The 20,277-nt window shown below is 44.5% G+C and overlaps 1 protein-coding gene across 1 annotated transcript in view; it reads right to left on the bottom strand.

Moving 5' to 3' along the window:
* nup155 (nucleoporin 155) overlaps positions 1-20,277 on the bottom strand; it is a 198,611-nt gene that overhangs the window by 46,228 nt on the left and 132,106 nt on the right. Inside the window, exons 20-23 of the mRNA XM_043721181.1 lie at positions 14,808-14,874; positions 12,677-12,792; positions 11,884-11,981; positions 3,369-3,502 (exon numbers count right to left, since the gene is read on the bottom strand). Coding sequence (XP_043577116.1) covers positions 3,369-3,502; positions 11,884-11,981; positions 12,677-12,792; positions 14,808-14,874 — 415 coding nt within the window. The remainder of the gene's footprint in view (positions 1-3,368; positions 3,503-11,883; positions 11,982-12,676; positions 12,793-14,807; positions 14,875-20,277) is intronic.

Genomic DNA, 20,277 nt, shown 5'->3' with positions numbered 1-20,277 from the left:
ATGGACGATGGAGATCCAGTAGATGTAGTGTACCTGGGCTTTGAGAAAGCTTTTGATAAAATCCCACATAGGAGGTTAGTGAGCAAAATTAGGGCGCATGGTATTGGGGGCAAAGTACTAACTTGGATTGAAAGTTGGTTGGCTGATAGGAAACAAAGAGTAGTGATAAACAGCTCCATTTTGGAATGGCAGGCAGTGACCAGTGGGGTACTGCAGAGATCAGTGCTGGGACCGCAGCTTTTTACAATATATGTTAATGATATAGAAGACGGTATTAGTAAGTGATACTAAGCTGGATGGCAGGGTGAAATATGAGGAGGATGTTTGGAGATTACAGGGTGACCTGGATAGGTTAGGTGAGTGGTCAGATGCAGTTTAATGTGGATAAATGTATGGTTATCCACTTTGGTGGCAAGAACAGGAGTATAGAAGCAAAGAGGTCCTTCTGCAGCTGTACAGGGCCCTGGTGAGACCACACCTGGAGTAGTGTGTGCAGTTCTGGTCTCCAAATTTGAGGAAAGACATTCTGGCTATTGAGGGAGTGCAGCTAAGGTTCACGAGGTCAATTCCTGGAATGGCGGGACTACCTTACGCTGAAAGACAGGAGCGACTGGACTTGTATACCCTTGAGTTTAGAAGACTGAGAGGGGATCTGATTGAGACATATAAGATTATTAAAGGATTGGATACGCTGGAGGCAGGAAACATGTTTCCGCTGATATGTGAGTGCCGAACCAGAGGACACAGCTTAAAAATAAGGGGTAGACCATTTAGGACAGAGATGAGGAGAAACTTCTTCACCCAGAGAGTGGTGGCTGTGTGGAATGCTCTGCCCCAGAGGGCAGTGGAGGGCCAGTCTCTGGATTCATTTAAGAAAGAGTTGGATAGAGCTCTCAAGGAGAGTGGAATCAAGGGTTATGGAGATAAGGCAGGAACAGGATACTGATTAAGGATGATCAGCCATGATCATATTGAATGGTAGTGCAGGCTTAAAGGGCAGAATGGCCTACTCCTGCACCTCTTGCCTATTGTCAATTACTGTGACATGGTTACAAGGAGACCAGTTCTGGAAATTGAATATCCCAGAGTACTCAGCATTTTGGAAAGGTAAGGGAAACAATGTTGAATTTGTACAGGATCACTTCATAAGAAAGAAGTGAATGTATTGGGGACAGTGCAGAAGAAGTTGGGACCATACTCCAGTAAGAGAAGACTTGAAGAAAAAAAATGAGAGGAGATTTGATAGAGGCATCCAAAATCATGTGTGATCTGGATAGAGGAGGATGTAATAACAGAACATTTGCAAGTACATAACATAATCAGGCAGAATCAGCAAAGCCTTTTGGCTAAACTATTAGAATTCTTGAGGAGGTAAAAGCAGGATAACTAAAGGGGAACCAGAAGATCCAAGACATTTGGATTTCCAGAAGACATTTGGTGAGAAACCAATCACCAAATTACTTAAGAGATTCAAAGTCCAAGGTGCTGGGGATAGTTTATGGTCCTTGGATAACATCTTCCAAACTCATGACCATACCACCTGCCCAACCACCTAGGACAGCAGATACACAGGAACATCCTCATCTGCAAGTCCCCCTCCGCCACCTTGACTTGGAAATACATTGCTGTTCCTTCAATGGGTGCAAATCCTGGAATGCCTCCCTAATGACATTGTGGGTTTACCTCAGCCAATGGACTACAGCAAGAAGCTGTTCACCACCATCTTTAGGGCAATTAGGGACAGGTAATAAATGCCCCCACATACCTGAATGAATAAAAATGATTCAACTTAATCAGCTCCACTCAAAACATGGCTTACTTATGCTTCTTCAAAGCAACAAACGTTCGTAAGCAGGGATCATTCTATACAAACAAAAGAAAATTTTCAATCTTCATACCTTTGTGGAGGTTGCTAGGAATTTGGGAGTCTATTGTTCCCTGTTGCTTTGTCATCACAACGATCTGATAAATTAAAACTGATTTACAAATATTGGAAGCTTTTCCTCTTCTTGTATTAGATGTTATCATTTGAAATTTGACATTTATGCATTTGCCCTGATCAGCATAAGACAAAAAGTTTTGATAACATGTCATGTTTTTCAGGAATCTTCTAGACTAACTGTTCTCAAGTATGGTTGATCTGATTCTTCACTGTCAAAATCCTGAAATTAGCCTCATAGTATGGCTAGACTATTAATCCCGAGACCCAGGTAATGTTCTGGGAACCCGGATTCAAATCCCATTATGGCAGCTGGTGAAGTTTGAATTCAGAACAAGAAAATCTGGAATTAAGAGTCTAATGATGACTATGAGACCATTGTTGATTACTGGAAAGAACATAAAATAAAAGCAAATTACCGCGGATGCTGGAATCTGAAACCAAAAGAGAAAATGCTGGAAAATCTCAGCAGGTCTGGCAGCATCTGTCAGGAGAGAAAAGAGCTGACGTTTCGGATCTAACTGACCCTTTGTCAAAGCTGGAAAGAACGCGTTCATTAATGCCCTTTTGGGAAGGAAACTACTATCCTTACCGGTCAGAGACAGCCACAGTGAATTTTAAAAAAATTGTGATCAAGAATGGCCATTTTAGAATATTGATAGGGGGAGCTTTTGCTACGATATTGCTGTTGAACATCAAATATATACCAAGATATCATTCTCAACAAGATGGAAGCTAACTGCTTGATATTTGTTTATTATGGTTGTTGGAATCAATTATCTAACTTAGGACAAAGCTGTAGGAATGCCTCACGGTTGAGTCCTTAACCAAACTATCTTCAATTGACATGCTCTCCAACATCATCGATACCTAAAATGTTCAGTAGCAGTCTGCAACATTGTACAAGACTCAGAATTTAGGCCTTCCCTAATAACTGGCAGGAAACATTTGCAAAACACAAGTGCAGTCAATAACCACCCCCAATAAAAAGAAAGCAAATTATTTCTCAACAGTATTACCATCAGTGAATCTAACACCACCATCTTCATGGCAGCACTCCATGAACAGAACTTAACGAGACCAACACACACAGACTTCTTGTAGAGAAGCATATTAAAGTCTCCTTTGACAATGCCTTCCAAACTAACAACGTCCACCATCTGAAAGAATAAAGGCAGCAAAATCACGGCAGGAGTATCACCTGCACTTTCTCCTGTAAGTCCCACAGCTTCCTCACCTCAAAACCGTACTGCTGTCTTTCCATTGTATTTGGGTCAAAATCCTGGAACTCCCTAACAGGAGCATGATATACCTTCATGGCATGGACCCTGGTGATTTAACAAAATAGCTTGCCACATTAAGCAATTAGGATGGGCAATACATTTTGGCCTTCTGTAACTCTCATACTTCATGAATGAATTAAAAATACCTTCTGTAAATCTGCAATGATAACGCCAAACTGGTGATCGCAGAGCATCTTCCAAAGAGTTAGAGTCTGACAGGTGTAATGGATCAGCTGCTGTATACCCTGTAGTGACAGCTTCTCATAAGCCTGTGCTTCGGCTGAGGAAAGAAGGAGCAGGTTAGTCCTGAGATCAGGTTTGAGGACTGCGAAGTTTAGAAATGAATGATATCACACAATCACAGATGTACACATAGAAACATTAGCAGGCTATTCAGCCCATTGAGCCTGCTCCACCATTCAATACCATCACGGGTGATCAAACACTTCAGTGCCTTTATTCACCTCATTCAACTGATAATCAGAAATCAATCCCTACCTAAAACAAACTCAGAGACTGAGCTTCCACAGCTCTGTGGCAGAGAATTCCAAATATTCACAACCTTCTGCGTAAAAAAAATTCTTACCCTCAACTTAAATGCTACCCTTTTATTTTTAAATTGTGTCCCCTGGTTTTAAACCTTCCAATCTGGGAGAAGAATTATAATAGATTTAAAATTGTCAGAGAGGAGGTTCTGAATGGTCTGGCAGACTTATAAATTGATAAATGGAGAAAAACATGAGAAAGGTGCAAAACAAAAGGCTTTGGGAACACTTGTGCATGAAATGCAGAAAGCTGGCAAACGATGCAGCAGGTAATCAGCAAAGCTAATAGAATATTGACTTTTACTTCAGGGCGATTGGATTATAAGAGTAAGGAAGTCACTCCAACTGTACAAGATCCTGTTGAGATCACATCTGGAGCACAGAGGAGCTTTGGTTCACTTACTTTAGGAAATATATCATTTCAAAGGAAATACTAGAGAAAAGGTTTACTAGGATTATCCCTCATTTGGGTGAATTGTCTTATGAGCAAAGGCTATGCAGGTTGGGAATCTAAGTTGAGAAGAATGAGAGGTGGTCTCATTGATTCTTAAAGGGTTTGACATGGTAAATGCTGAGAGAATGCTCGGGGGGGTGATGACCTAGTGATGTTATTGCTGAACTGTTAGTCCAGAGACCGAGGTAATGTTCTGGGGACCTGGGTTCAAATCCTGCCTGCTCAGATGGTGCAATTTGAATTCAATAAAATTCTAGAATTACGAGGCTAATGATGACTACAAATCCATTGTCGATTGTCAGAATAACCCAACTGCTTCACAAATGTCTTTTAGAAAAGGAAATTGCCACCCCTATCTGATCTGGTCTGCATGTGACTCCAGACCGACAGCAATGTGGTTGACTCTGAACTGCCCTCTGGGTAATTAGGTATGGGCATTAAATGCTGGCTGAGCCAGCAACACCCTCATCCTGAGAGCGAATTTAAAAAAAGTCTCCCTCACTGTCTCAGAATAAAGAGGTACAAATCTAAGGCAGAGATGAGAAAGAATGATCTCTCTGCGATTTGAGCCTTTGGAACTCCTTGCTATAGAGAGTTGTGTGCAATTAAGGCTAAGATAGTTAGACTTTTGAACAGAAGGGGAATCAAGGGTTGTGGGTGTGAGGAATATCAAGTCAGCCATGATCTTATTGATTGACAGAGGAGGCTCAAGAGACCAAAAGGCCTACTTTTGTACCTTTACTGATGGAGTCATAAAGTTACACAACATAGGAACAGGACCTTCATTCCACCATGTCTATGCCAACTAATGGAGACCATACTGATCCCATTTACCTGCATTTGGTCCATCACCAACAACATCCTGGCATTTTAAATGTTCGTCCAAGTGCTTCTTAAATGTTGCGAAAGTACTTGCTTACACCACCATGTCAGGCAGTCCGTTCCATATTTACTCCACCTTCTGGGTGGAAAAAAACTCTTCCTCAGACTTCCTCTAAATCATTTACTCCTCACCTTAATCTTAGGTCCTCTCGTCTTATAAATCTCCAGAGCTGGATGACATGCATCCCAAGCATTTGAGTGAGGCAAGACAGGAACTTTTAGGAGTACTGACAATATTTTTCAATTCCTGTCTGGCCATAGAAAAGGGGCCAAGGGACTTGAGGACAGCAATTATGGCATAATTACTCATCAAAAGTACAAAGGATAAATCTGGAAACTATAGACCAATCAATCCAACCTCAGTGGTGGGGAAACTATTGGAAGGAATTCTGAGGGATAGAAATAACCTGCGCTTGAACAGACAGGGAGTAATCAACAGTCAGCACGGGAGGTCATGGATGACCAACTTGATTTAATTTTCCGAAGAGGTGACCAGGTGTGTGGATGAGGACAATGCATTCAACATTGTCCACTTGGAGTTCCACAGGCTTTTCATAAGGTCCAACATGGGAGACTGATAGTGAAGCTTAAGACCCCATGAGATCCAAGGAAATCTGGTTACTTGGATCCAGAATTAGCTGACCAGCAGGAAACAGAGGGAGATGGTCAAGTGATGTTGATGTGACTGGAAGCCTGTCTACAGTAGGGTTCTACAGTGATCACTGTCAGAGTTCTTGCTGTTTCTGATCATATAAATGATTAAAACTTGAAAGTCGGGTGGTTGATCACTAAGTTTGCAGATGATACAACTTGATAGGGTGATAAACAGGGGTTCGCCTTATATGACTGGAGTATATCGATGCTGGTCAGATGGGCAATCTATGGCAAATGGAATGTAATCTGGATAAGTGTGAGGTGATGTACTTAGGCAGGACAATCAATCCAGGGAATACACGTGGAATGGAAGGACCATGGGAAGCACTGAGGAACAGATGGACCTTGGTGTGTATGTCCACTGGCCCTTTAAAGGAGCGGGACAGGGAGATGAAGTGATCAAGTCAAAGAGGATACTTGCCTTTATTAGCCGAGGCTTTAAGAGCAGAGAGGGTGTGTATTGAAACTCAGCCAATGTTCTAGGGACCTGGGTTCAAACGACACCACAGCAGATGGTGGAATTTGAATTCAATTATAAAAAACTGGAATTAAAAGTCTTAAGGTGATGATGAAACCATTGCTGATTGTCAGAAAAACCAATGTGATTCATTAATGCTCTGTAGGGAAGGAAAATTGCCATCCTCACCCAGCCTGGCCCACATGTGATTTCACATCCATAACAATGTTGTCGACTTTAAATCCCCACAAAATGGTCCAGCAAGCCACTGAGTTGTAACAATTTCAACCAAATCTCAACAAAGAAATTAAACCGAATGGACGAACTGGAATCAACCTCAGCTCGGGAAAAGACAACAGCAAGAAACAGTCTTGTTGATCTTGCAAAGTCCTTCTTACTAACATCTGTGGATTGGTACCAAAATTGGGAGTGCTGTCTCAAAGACTACTCAAGCAACAGCATGGCATTGTGTAGTCATATTCACGGAACCATGCCTTATACACAGCTCTAACTCATTGGAGAAGGTAGTTCCACAAATATCCTCAACTGCTAGGAAAGGGGAGCCAAGCACGTGACACACCTTGGCCTCCTCCAGGGATGTCCAGCATCACAAATACCAGTCTTCAGACAATTTCATTCACTCCAATGTGATACCAAGAAACGGTTGGAGACACTGGATACAGCAAAGGCTATGGATCTGGACAACATTCCAGACTTGTGCTTCAGAACTTGGCGCACTCTCAGCCAAGTTATTTCAATACAGTTACAACACTGGCATCTACCTGACAATGTGGAACATATCCCAGTTATGTCCTGGACACACAGAGCAGGACAAATTCAACCTGGCCAATTACTGCCCCAGCACTTTACTACTGATCCTGAGAAAAGTGACAGAAGGAATCATCAGCTAGCAAGCAGCAGCTGCTCAGCGACACCCAGTTTGGGTATGGCCAGGGTGCCTCAGGTCCTGGCCTCATTAACAGCCTTGTTTCAAAATTGGGCTAAAGAGCTGAATTCCAGAGGAGAGGGGAGAGTGACTAACCTTGAGATCAAGGTCATCATTGCACCAAATGCGATCTTGGGGAAGTTGGGACCTCTACAAACAGGATGGTCTTCAATTGAACCAGAGGGGTACGAATATCCTGGGTGGGAAATTTGCTGGTGCTATTCAGGTGAGTTTAAACTAGTTCAGCAGGGGGATAGAAACCTGAGGTGTAGTTCCAGTGCACAGGAGGATGAGAGTAGGGAGGACATGGTCAGGATTTCATGGTCACAGGAACGCGCTGGCAGACAGCAAGCTGGTTTGAAGTGTGTCTACTTCAATGCCTGGAGTATCCGAAAGAAGGTAGGTGAGCTTGCAGCATGGATAGGTACCTGGGATTTTGATGTTGTGGCTATTTCGGAGACATGGATAGAGCAGGGTCAGGAATGAATGTTGCAGGTTTCAGGGTTTAGATCTTTCATTAAGAACAGGGAAGGCGGTAAAAGAGGGGGAGATGTGGCCTTGTTAGTCAAGTTCAGTATAACGGTGGCTGAAAGAATTTTGATGAGGGCTCATCTACTGAAGTGGTATGGGCTGAGGTTAGAAACAGGGGAGGAGAGGTCCTTTTATAGGCCTCTGCAGAGTTCCAGGGATGGGGATGAAAGGATTGACAAAATTATTATTATGGGGGATTTTAACTTCCCTAACATATAACTCAAGTACATCGGATAGATCAGTTTTTGTCCAATGTGTACAGGAGGGTTTCCTGACACAGTATGTCGAAGGGCTGACAAGAGGGGAGGCCACACTGGATCTGGTGCTTGGAAATGAACCAGGCCTGTTTGATTTAGTTGTAGTCGAGCACTTTGGAGAGAGGGACCATAATTCGGTTACGTTTAATTTAGTGATGGAAAGGGATAGGTACATGCTGCAGATCAAGAGTTATCGATGGGGCAAGGGCAATTATAATGCGATTAGGCAAGACTTAGGATGCAGAGAATGGGGTTGCAAAATGCAAGGGATGGGGACAATCAAAACGTGGAGCTGTTTTAAGAAACAGATTATGCGTGTCTTTGATAGGTATGTCCCTGTCAGGCAGGTAGGGAGCAATAAGGTAAGGGAACCATGATTTACAACAGAAACTGCATCTCTTGTTAAGTGGAAGACCGAGGCTTGTGTGGCGCCAAGACGAGGTAGTTCAGATGAGGCGATAGAGAGTTACAGAATAGCTCGGAAGGATGTAAAGAGACATTAAGAAGAGCAAAGAGAGGACATGAGCAGTCTTTAGCAGGTAGAATAAAGGAGAACCCTAAAGCTTTCTATAGGTATATGAGGAATAAAAGAACAGGGAGGGTGGAAAAAGAGGAGGGGGTGCAGCATTGCTAATCAGAGAGTGCATCACAGCTACAGAAACGAAGGTTGTTGAGGAAGGTTTGTCTTCTGAGTCAGTATGGGTGGGAGTTAGAAACAGAAAGGGAACAGCCACCTCATTGGAGGTCTTCTCCAGATCCCCTAATAGCAGTAGGGAGATTGAAGAACTCATAGGTGGACAGCTTTTGGAAAAATGCAGATGGAGCAAGGTTACTGTTATGGATGACTTCAACTTTCCCCATATTGACTGGAACCTCCTTCGTGCAGATGGTTTGGATGGTGCCGTTTTTGTCAGGCGTGTTCAGGAGGGTTTCCTTCCTCAGTATGCAGACAGATGGACGAGGGGAGAGGCCATTTTGGATTTGGTGCTTGGCAATGAGCCAGGACAAGTGTCAAATCTTGCAGTAGGAGAACACTTTGGGGACAGTGACCACAACTGCCTCACATTTACCATAACTTTGGAGATGGAAAGGAGCAGTTACCAAGGGAAGATATTTAATTGGGGAAAAGGAAATTATGACGCTATCAGACAGGAGTTGGGAAGTACAGACTGGGAGCAATTGTTCCACAGAAAGACCACATCAGACATGTGGAAACTGTTTAAGAAGCAGTTATTGCGAGTGATGCACATATTTGTTCCTCTGAGACAGGTAAGAAGGGGTAAGATTAAGGAGCCTTGGATGACATGAACAGAGGAACTTCTCGTCCAAAGGAAGAAGGCAACTTACGTAAGGTGAAGGAAGTAAGGATTTAGAACAGCTTTAGAGGATTACAGGCTTATGAGAAAGGAGCTCAAAAATGGACTGAGGAGAACCAGGAGGGGGCACGACAAAGGCCTGGCAGGAAGGATTAGGGAGAACCCAAAGGCATTTTACTCATATGTGAGGAATAACAGAATGATCAGGGAGAAGGTAGGGCCGATCAGGGATAGCATAGGGGACTTGTGCATGGAGTCTGAGCAGATAGGGGAAGCCCTCAATTAGTGTTTTGCTTTGGTTTTCAGTATGGAAAGGGACCTTGTTGTGAATCAGATCTTTGAGGAGCTGGGAAACAGGCTTAAACAGATCAAGATTGATGAAGTTGAAGTACTGGAAATGTTGGCAAACATTAAGATTGATAAGTCCCCAGGGCCAGACCAGATTTATCCTAGGCTGCTCCGGGAAGTGAGAAAGGAAGTTGCTCCGCCACTGGCGAAGATCTTTGCCTCCTCACTCTCCACGGGAGTTGGACCAGACGATTGGAAGGAGGTAAACGTTGTTCCTGTTTTCAAGAAGGGGAATAGGGAAATCCCTGGCAATTACAGACTAGTCAGGCTTACGTCAGTGGTCAGCAAAGTTTTAAAAAGAATTTTGAGGGATAGGGTTTAAAAGTATTTGAAAAAGCATAGCGTGATTAAAGGCAGTCAGCATGGCTTTGTGAGGGGCAGGACATGCCTCACAAATCTTATTGAGTTCTTTGAGGTGGTGACATGACAGGTCGATGACAGTCGAGCAGTGGATGTGGTGTATATGGACTTCAGCAAGGCATTTGATAAGGTTCCCCATGGTAGGCTCATTCATAAAGTCAGGAGGTATGGGATACAGGGAGATTTGGCTATCTGGATTCAGAATTGGTTGGCTGACTGAAGGCAGAGATTAGTTGTAGACGGAAGGTATTCTGCCTGGAGGTCAGTGGTGAGTGGTGTCCTGCAGGGCCTCTGCTCTTTGTAGTTTTTATAATTGACTTGGATGAGGAGGTTGAGGGGTGGTTTAGTAAATTTGCCAATGACACAAAGGTTGGAGGTGCCGTTGGTAGTATCGAGGGCTATTGCAGGCCGCAGCACGACATAGATAGGATGCAGAGCTGGGCTGAGAAATGGCAGATGGAGTTCAACCTGGATAATGCGAAGTGATGCAGTTTGGAAGGTTGAACTTGAATGCTGAATATAGGATTAAAGACAGGATTTTTGGCATAAACAGAGGGATCTTGGTGTTCAAGTGCATTGATCCCTCAAAGTTGCCACCCAAGTGGATACGGTTGTTAAGAAAGTATATGGCATTTTGGCTTTCATTAACAGGGGTATTGAGTTTAAGAGCCATGAGGTTTTGCCACAGCTCTACAAGACACTGTGAGACCACACTTGGAATATTGTGTCCAGTTCTGGTCACCCATTATAAAGAAGGTTTACCTGGAGGGCTTGTCTTTCGAAGAAAGGTTGACTAAGCTTGGACTTTTCTCTTTGGAGAGGAGGAGTAAAAGAGGTAACCTGATCGAGTTATCCAAGATATTGAGAGGAATGGATAGAGTCAATCGGAATTGGGGCAAACTCTCCGCTGATTGGGACCAAAGATCTTGGTACATCGAAAGATGGTTGTGGTTGCTGGAGGTCAGTCATCTCAGCAGGAGTTCCTCAGGGTAGTGTCCTCAGCCCAAACATCTCTAGCTACTTCAATAATAACCTTCCCTTCATCATAAGGTCAGATATGAGGAAGTTTGGTGAGTCCCAGTCTTTCCAGATCTCAAGTCTGGACGGCAAGGCATGGTGGCACAGTGGTTAGCACTGCTACTTCACAGCACCAGAGACCCGGGTTCAATTCCCGCCTCAGGTGACTGACTGTGTGGAGTTTGCACATTCTCCCCGTGTCTGCGTGGGTTTTCTCTGGGTGCTCCGGTTTCCTCCCACAGTCCAAAGATGTGCAGGTTAGGTGAATTGGCCATGCTAAATTGCCCATAGTGTTAGGTGAAGGGGTAAATGTAGGGGAATGGGTCTGGGTGGATTGCGCTTCAGTGGGTCGGTGTGGACTTGTTGGGCCAAAGGGCCTGTTTCCACACTGTAAGTAATCTAATCTAATCTAATCTAAAACAAAAGTCCTCCACTCCCAGCAACACCCTGGTAAACGTTTTCTATATGTTCTCCAGTTCAGTAAAGTATTCCAGTAGAGGCCTCACCAATGCCCTATGCAACCTCAACATGATATACTAATTCCTATACTCAAAGGTCTGAGGAATGAAGTCAAACATGCCAAATGTCTTCTCCACCACCCTGTCTACCTGCGACGCAAATTTCAAAGCATTATGTACTTAAATCCCTAAGTGTCTCTGTTCCATAACAATAAGTAGGGCCCTACAATTTATTGCACAAGTCCTATCATGAACTATTTCTGAAATAGATGTCATTTTTCAATCATGTTTTCTGCTAAATTCCTTTCTGTCCACACCAGCCAACTATGTCATCATTGCTTTTTCATTACCCTGAAGTTTAGCAGAATTGTTTCCAACGTTTCTATTCTGTAACCATTTGATGATTGCAGTTTAAGTGAATCTATAAACTACTCACTGTGGTATTTCCTTTGTAGCTCCTGTTGAACTTGCTGTGAACCTCCGTCAGGACGTATGAAACCCAGCAGCCGCTGTGGTACATTGGAAGCACTAAAGCTGCAAAAGTAAATGTTAGCCAGTTCAGAAAACCAATGCTATCAGTATGGGGTAACATTCTGACCAGATAGCATGGGGTAACAATCACTGCCTAGGTGCCACAGGGCAACATTCACCATAAAATGCAGGAGCAAAAATAAGTCATTCAGCCCATTGAGTCTGCTCTGCTATTCAATGAGATAATGGCTGACCTGATAATCCCCAACTTCATGTTGCTGCTCCTTCCCCATAATCCTTGACTCCCTTAATGATTAACAATCTGTCCATCTCAGCCTCAACAGCTCTGTGTGATAAACACTGTCACAGATTCAAGTCATCAACTTGATCCAATGGGACAACACTCACGGATTGCAGTGTGTGGGGAACACCCACTGACTGTTGAAAATGCTCACTGAGTGAGCTGTCTGACAAGGTAAAGGTATCAAATTTCCAGTTCTAAAGAACATCAGTGAACCTGATGTGCTTTTACAACAATGGTCAATATAAGACTGACAACCCCATACTGACTGCAGCGTGCTGGACATCATGTACTGATCATACAATGCAGAATGTTGCACATTGCCCGCACAATGCAGGACTTCGCTGCTTGACTGCATAGTGTGGGACGTTGAAAACTGAACACCGAATAGTGTCCCTCACTAACTGAGGGGTTTGGTGTTGGTATTACCTTCACTTCTGCTGCCCATTAATCTTACCTTGCATTTCCCAGAGTTCCAGATCCAAACTGGGAGTTTCTATCAAGGAATTCCCGCAATCCATTAAGTTCAAGCAGAATGCTCGCCAGACATTTTGCAGCAACACTGCTCTCAAACTGCAGGAAATCATGAATGAACCAGCATCAGCAAATTGCAAACTCAGTCCACTAAACACACCGTGACAGTTCGCAACACCTAAGAAAGGAGCTCACGTCAGCCCTGGCCACAAAACAGAGCTTCACAGGCCGGGGGACAGAGGGTCAGAGACCGGCGGACAGAGGTTTGGTTGATGAACAAAGGATTTTTGTCTAGCACAGGTCAGCAGACTGGGGGTTTCAAAACGACTATCACCAAGGGAGCATTAGCCTTACTGGGTGCCAGGGATTTTGCTGGGGCCAAAGGTCAGCTGTAACCGGGGCTGGAGGAGCTGTACATAGGAACATATGAAACAGAGGCAGAAGCAGACCAATCAACCCCCAAAGCCTGTTCTGTTCTTGCATAAAATCATGGCCAATGTGTTGTTTTGATTTCTACATTTCCATCTATTGCAATAATCCTTGATTCCTTCATCATCTTACAAAAAATTTAACAGTCCTATCCCACCACCTGAGTGTACCAAAGTTGCGTAACCCTCTTCGGAAGGGTGGCCTTGGACTGAAGGATAGATGGGCTTGTCAGATGGGCAGTTATTTGGGTAGTTAAGGCAGCCTATGGGACTCTTTTGCCTTTATCAGGTGAAGCATACAGAGCAGTGAGATCATGTTGGAACTCAAGCCTTTGATTAGGAGTACGGTGGACTGGTTCGTGCATTCTCAAAAGGATGTGATTGTACTGAAGGGGCTGCAAAGTAGGCTCACCAGGATGTTACCGGGGAAGAGCATTTAAACTGTGAAGAGGCACTGAATAAGCAAGGGTGGTTTTCTTTGGAGCAGAGAAGGTTGAATGGGGACCTGACAGAACTAAGACAGATATAACATTATGAGGCGCATGGTCATTATGGATAGAAGGCAGCTGTTCCCCTTAGTTGAAGGGTCAGGAATAAGGTGGTGTATTGAGTCGGAAGAGATAGGAGAGGTCTTGAATGAGTACATTTCTTCAGTATTTACAAATGAGAGGGACCATATTGTTGAAGAGGAGAGTATGAAACGGCCTGGTAAGCGAGAGGAGATACTTGTTAGGAAGGAAGATGTGTTGGGCATTTTGAAAAACTTGAGGATAGACAGGTCCCCCGGGCCTGACGGGATAATATCCTGGGATTATGTGGGAAGCAAGAGAGGAAATTGCAGAACCGTTGGCAATGATCTTTTCGTCTTCACTGTCAACGGGGGTGGTACCAGGGGACTGGAGAGTGGAGAATTTTGTGCCCCTGTTCAAAAAAGGGAATAGGGATAACCCCGGGAATTACAGGCCAGTTAGTTGCCCTCTGTTGGTCTTTATAAGCTTCAAAATCCTCTGGTTTCCCACTGTCGTTCATCAAATTATATGTTTTTTCTTTGCTTTTATGCTATCCCTGACTTCCCTGGTCAGCCATGGTTGTCTCATCCTCCCTGTATCAGGCCTCGTTTTCCTCGAATGAATCTCTGCTTTGTCTCCTGAATTACTCCCAGAAACTCCTGCCATTGCTGTTCCACTGTCTTTCCTGCAAGGCTCCTCTCCCAGTCAATTCTACCCAGCTTCTCTGTTATGCCTCTGGAGTTGCCTTTCTTAAGCTGTAATACCGTTAGCTCTGATTCTATCTTCTCCCTCTCAAATTTCACAGTAAGTTCAATCATATTATGATCACTGCCTCCCAAGGGTTCTTTCATCTTAAGCTCATAATCAATTCAGCCTCATTGCACAACAATAAATCCAGTATTGCCTATTCCCTAATGGGCTCCACCACAAGTCTTTCCTACACATCTTTTGTATCTCTTGGTGTATCCTGACTACAGTTTGGAGACCTGAACTATGTTTTTTTTTAATCTTTGCTACTTATTTTGTGCCAACTGCAAACTTTGAAATATTACATTTGGACCCTATCAATATTAGTGTGCACTCACTATTTCTACTTGTAAAAGTGTAAAGTGTTCAAGTGTGTCCACTCACGAGAATTTGCTGAAATGTTGTAGTCTATAACAATGCATGCACTCACCAGTACTGTCTGTTGCCTTAAATGAGGGACAGTCTCTTCCACTGCTATACTGCTGTCCCAGATATTCCTGCAAAACAAAATATACTCCTGCTTTACTTTTATCACAGCTCCCTATTTCAATACACCAGAAATTTAGCTGTTGTATAAAGAATCATCACACTCCTAATTTAAGACATAATTGAGATGCAAGATTATCCATTATGTATATCATAGTAGTTGCCACACTCCCACCTTAATGCTCAGGAAATAGTTATTTGCAGCCAATAGTCTGAAGCTCAACAAAATGGTCACTCCATTGACCAGACTGGATTATTATTACCATAATACAGTGGAAAAAGCTAATTCACAGAATCTGACAGCCCAGCAGTACAGAAAGAGACCACTCTACCCATTATGACTGCACTGGCTCTGCATGAGCATTTCATTTAAGACAATTCTCGAGACTTCTTCCCATAACCCTGCATTTTGCTTTTCAAATCCTACTCATTGACTACAGTTCAGCCTTCAACATTATTATCCTCTGGGAACTGATTACTTGATCTCGGACTAAGCCCCACTCTCTGCAACTGGATCCTCAGTTTCCTGACCCACAGGCCACAATCAGTGAAGATTGGGGACAATATTTTATGCTCACTAACACTCAACACTGGAGTCCCCCAGAGGTGCGTACTCAGCCCCCCTACTGTACTCACTGTATACCCATGACTGCGTCGCCAAATACCAGACTAATGACATTTACAAGTTTGCTGGTGACACCACCATAGTCAGTCGAATCTCAGATGGCGACGAAACAGACTATAGACAGGAGGTGGAAGACCTGAAAAAATGGTGCACTGAGAACAACCTAGCTCTCAATGCCAGCAAAACCAAGGAACTCATTATTGACATTCGGCGGGATGTTACTCATGCCCCCCCCTACACATTAACAGCACAGAGGTGGAAGGAGTGGAAAGTGTCAAGCTCCTGGGAGTGGTCATCAACAACAAGCTTTCTTGGACTCTTCATGTGGACGCACTGGTTACAAAGGCCCAACAACATCTCTTCTTCCTCAGGCAGCTGAGGAAATTTGGCATGACGGTGAATACCCTTGCCAACTTTTATAGATGTGCCATTGAGAACATTTTGTCTGGATGTATCACTACCTGGTATGGCAGCTGTACCATTCAGGATCGGAGACGGTTACAGAGATGGTGAACTCGGCCCGGACAATTACAAAGGCCAACCTCCCATCTACAGAATCCATCTACCAGGTCCGCTGTCAAAGAGAGGCCGCCAGCGTTGATGAACAGAGAGATCTCAGTGCCCAGGTGCACAAATCCATCGAGGACAGGCATCTCAGTACCTCACTTCAACTCAAACCCATGGATAACCTCACGGTGGTGCACTTCTCTAGATTCCACCCTAAACACATTAAAACAGCCACCCACAACGGACAAGCCCTACGCGCACACAAAATCTGTTCAGATGCGGAGTGTTAGCCTTCATCGGTAGGAGGATTGAGTTTTGGAGCCATGAGGTCATGCTTCAGCAGTTCAAGACACTGATAAGGCTGCGCCTGGAATATTGCGTGCAGTTCTGGTCACCACATTTTAGGAAGGATGTGGTAGCTTTGGAAAGGGTTCAGAGAAGATTTATATGGATAATAATGGAATAGTTTAGTTTAGATGGGCATCAGATTAATTTCATAGATCAGCACAACATCAAGGGCCAAAGGACTTGTACTGTGCTGTACGTTTTATGTTCTATGTACTTGAACTATAGTATTCCCAGAAAATATTTGGAAAGTTGAAGTCTCCCATAGCAACTACCCTGTCACTCTCGCTCCTATCGAGGATTATCTTTGCTATCGTATCCTCTACATCTCTGGAACTATTCGGAGACCTATAGAAAGCTCCCAACAGGTTGACCTCTCCTTTCCTGTTTCGAACCTCTGCCCATACTACCTCAGGAGACAAATTCTCAAGCGTCCTTTCTGCAACCGTAAAATAACCTAACCTACGCACCCCTCAATTCACTGCTATCCATTTGCATGTCCAGCAGTTGGTTCAATGTCCCTAATGACTTCGCTTCCACCACCACCGCTGGGAATGCATCTGCGTAAAGAACCTTCCTCTGACGTCCCCTCTGTACTTTCCTCCGAATATCTCAAAACTTGGACCCCTCGTACCAGTCAATCCTGCCATGGGGGAGAAGTCTCTGGCTATTGACTCTATCCAAGCTTCTCACTACCTTGTACACTTCGATCAGGTCGCCTCTCTTCCTCCTTCTCTCCAGCGAGAAGAGTCCGAGCTTAGTCAACCTCTCTTCATAAGACAAGCCCTCAAGTGCAGGCAGCATCCTGATAAACCTTCTTTGCACCCTCTCCAAAGCCTCTGTATCTTTCCTATAATAGGTAGGCATAGTTGTGGATAGTTGGGAAGGATGCTGTGGGCTACAGAGAGACATGGATAAAATGCAGAGCTGATCTGAAAAGTGACAAATGGAGTTTAATGCAGAAAAGTGTGAGGCAGTTCACTTTGGAAGTAGTAACATGAATACAGAGTACTGGGCTAATGGTAAAAATCTTGGCAGCGTTGATGAACAGAGAGATCTCAGGGTCCAGGTGCATAAATCCCTGAAAGTTGCCACCCAGTTTGATAAGATTGTTAAGGCGGCATAAGGTGCATTGGTGTTTATTGGGAGAGGGATTGGCTTCGGAGCCACTAGGTCATGCTTCAGCTGTACAAAACTCTGGTGTGGCCACACCTGGGGTAATGCGTGCAGTTCTAGTCACCGCAATATAGAAAGGATGTGGAAGCTTTGGAAAGGGTTCAGAGGAGATTTACTAGGATGTTGCCTTGTATGGAGGGAAGGTCTTACGAGGAAAGGCTGAGGGAACGGAGGCTGTTTTTGTTAGAGAGAAGAAGGTTGAGAGGTGACTTAATCAAGATGTATAAGATAATCAGAGGGTTGGATAGAATGGACAGTGAGAACCTTTTTCTTCGAAGGGTGAAGGCTAACATGAGGGGACATAACTTTAAAGTGAGGGAGTAATTGATTTTGGACAGATATCAGGGGCAGCTTCTTTACTTAGAGAGAAGTAGGGGTGTGGAATGGCCTGCCTGCAACAGTAGCAGACTCACTGACGTTAACAGCATTTAAACGGGCACTGGACATACACATGGATAATAATGGAATGGTGTAGTCAGAGGGGAATCAGATTAATTTCGCAGATCGGTGCAACATCGAGGGCCGAAGGGCTGTATTGCGCTATAATGTTCGAGGTTCTAAAAAGACAATGTTGTCAAGAAAAATAATGAGATACAGGCTACTAGACTGGATGGGATTGAGGTTCACAGGGAGGAGGTGTTAGCAACTCTGAAAAGTTAAAAGTAGATAAGTCCCCTGGGCTGGATGGGATTTAATCTTGCATTCCGTGGGAAGACAGGGAAGAGACTGCAGAGCCTTTGGCTTTGATCTTTTTGTCATCATTGTCTACTATTTTGGATACTGTGGGGGGGGGAATGACTTACCAGGGGAAAGCAATGGGGCACCTGCTGCTCAGAAGGGAAGGGGGACGAGGAGTAGAGCAGTAGTCATTGGGGACTCGATAGTTCGGGGGACAGATAGGAGATTCTGTGGGGACGAGAGACACTCACGGTTGGTGTGCTGCCTCCCGGGTGCCAGGGTCCATGATGTCTCTGAGCGTGTTTTTGGGATCCTTCGAGGGGAGGGAGAGCAGCCCCAAGTTGTGGTGCACATTGGCACCAACGACATAGGTCGGAATAGAGATGGGGACTTGAGGCAGAAATTCAGGGAGCTAGGACGGAAGCTTAGAGCTAGGACAAACAGAGTTGTTTTCCCTGGTTTGCTACCCGTGCCACGTGCTAGTGAGGTGAGGAATAGGGAGAGAAAGGAGTTGAACATGTGGCCACAGGGATGGTGCAGGAGGGAGGGTTTCGGGTTTTTGGATAATTGGAGCTCTTTCTGGGGTAGGTGGGACCTCTACAAGCGGAGACATGGATAGAGCAGGGACAGGAATGGCTCTTGCCGGTTCCGGGATTCAGATGTTTCAGTAAGAACAGAGAAGTTGATAAAAGAGGGGTAGGTGTGGCATTGTTGATCAGGGACAATATTACAGTTGTAGAAAGGATGTTTGGGGACTCATTAACTGAGGGAGTATGGGCTGAGGTTAGAAATAGGAAAGGAGAAGTCACCATGCTGGGAGTTGTCTATAGGCCTCCGAACAGTCCCAGAGATGTAGTGGAAAGGATAGCAAAGATTATTCTCGATAGGAGTGAGAGAGGCAGAGTAGTTGTCATGGGGGACTTCAACTATCCAAATATTGACTGGGAACACTATAGTATGAGTACTATAGATGGGTCAGTTTTTGTCCAGTGTGTGCAGGAGGGCTTCCTGACACAGTATGTAGACAGGCCTACAAGGGGCGAAGCCACTTTAGATTTAGTACTGGGTAACAAGCCTGGCCAGGTGTTAGAATTGTAAGTAGGTGAGCACTTTGGAGACAGTGATCACAATTCTGTCAGGTTTACTTGAGTGATGGAAAGGGATAGGTGTACTCCACCGAGCAAGAGTTACAGCTGGGGGAAGGGAAATTACGATGCAATTAGGCAAGATTTAGGAAGCGCAGAATGGGGAATGAAATTGCAGGGGATGAGCACATTAAAAATGTGGAACTTATTCAAGGAAAAGCTCCTGTGTGTCCTAGATAAGTATGTACCTGTCTACCTGTCTATAGAACGCATGAGCCGTGGTTTACTAAGGAAGTGGAATGTGTTGCTGGAAAAGTGCAGCAGGTCAGGCAGCATCCAAGGAGCAGGAAAATCGATGCTGCCTGACCTGCTGCGCTTTTCCAGCAAGACATTTTTCAGCTCTGCTCTCCAGCATCTGCAGTCCTCACTTTCTCCTAAGGAAGTGGAATCCTTGGGAAAGAAGAAGGCGGCGGCTGATGTTAGGACAAAATGTGAAAACTCAGTTAGGGAGCTTCAGGGTTACAAGGAAGTCAGGAAAGACCTAAAGAGAGAGCTCAGAATCTGCAGTCCTCACTTTCTCCTAAGGAAGTGGAATCCTTGGGAAAGAAGAAGGCGGCGGCTGATGTTAGGACAAAATGTGAAAACTCAGTTAGGGAGCTTCAGGGTTACAAGGAAGTCAGGAAAGACCTAAAGAGAGAGCTCAGAAGAGCCAGGAGGAGACATGAGAAGTTGTTGGTGGATAGGGCGGCACGGTGGCACAGTGGTTAGCACTGTTGCCTCACAGCGCCAGAGACCCGGGTTCAATTCCTGCCTCAGGCGACTGACTGTGTGGAGTTTGCACGTTCTCCCCGTGTCTGCGTGGGTTTCCTCCGGGTGCTCCGGTTTCCTCCCACAATCCAAAAAAATGTGCAAGTTAGGCAAATTGGCCATGCTAAATTGCCCATAGTGTTAGATGAAGGGGTAAATATAGGGGAATGGGTCTGGGTGGGTTACGCTTC

Source organism: Chiloscyllium plagiosum, chromosome 2 (assembly GCF_004010195.1).
Source record: "Chiloscyllium plagiosum isolate BGI_BamShark_2017 chromosome 2, ASM401019v2, whole genome shotgun sequence".
NCBI lineage: Eukaryota > Metazoa > Chordata > Chondrichthyes > Orectolobiformes > Hemiscylliidae > Chiloscyllium > Chiloscyllium plagiosum.
This window is presented reverse-complemented; position numbering and strand designations above follow the sequence as displayed.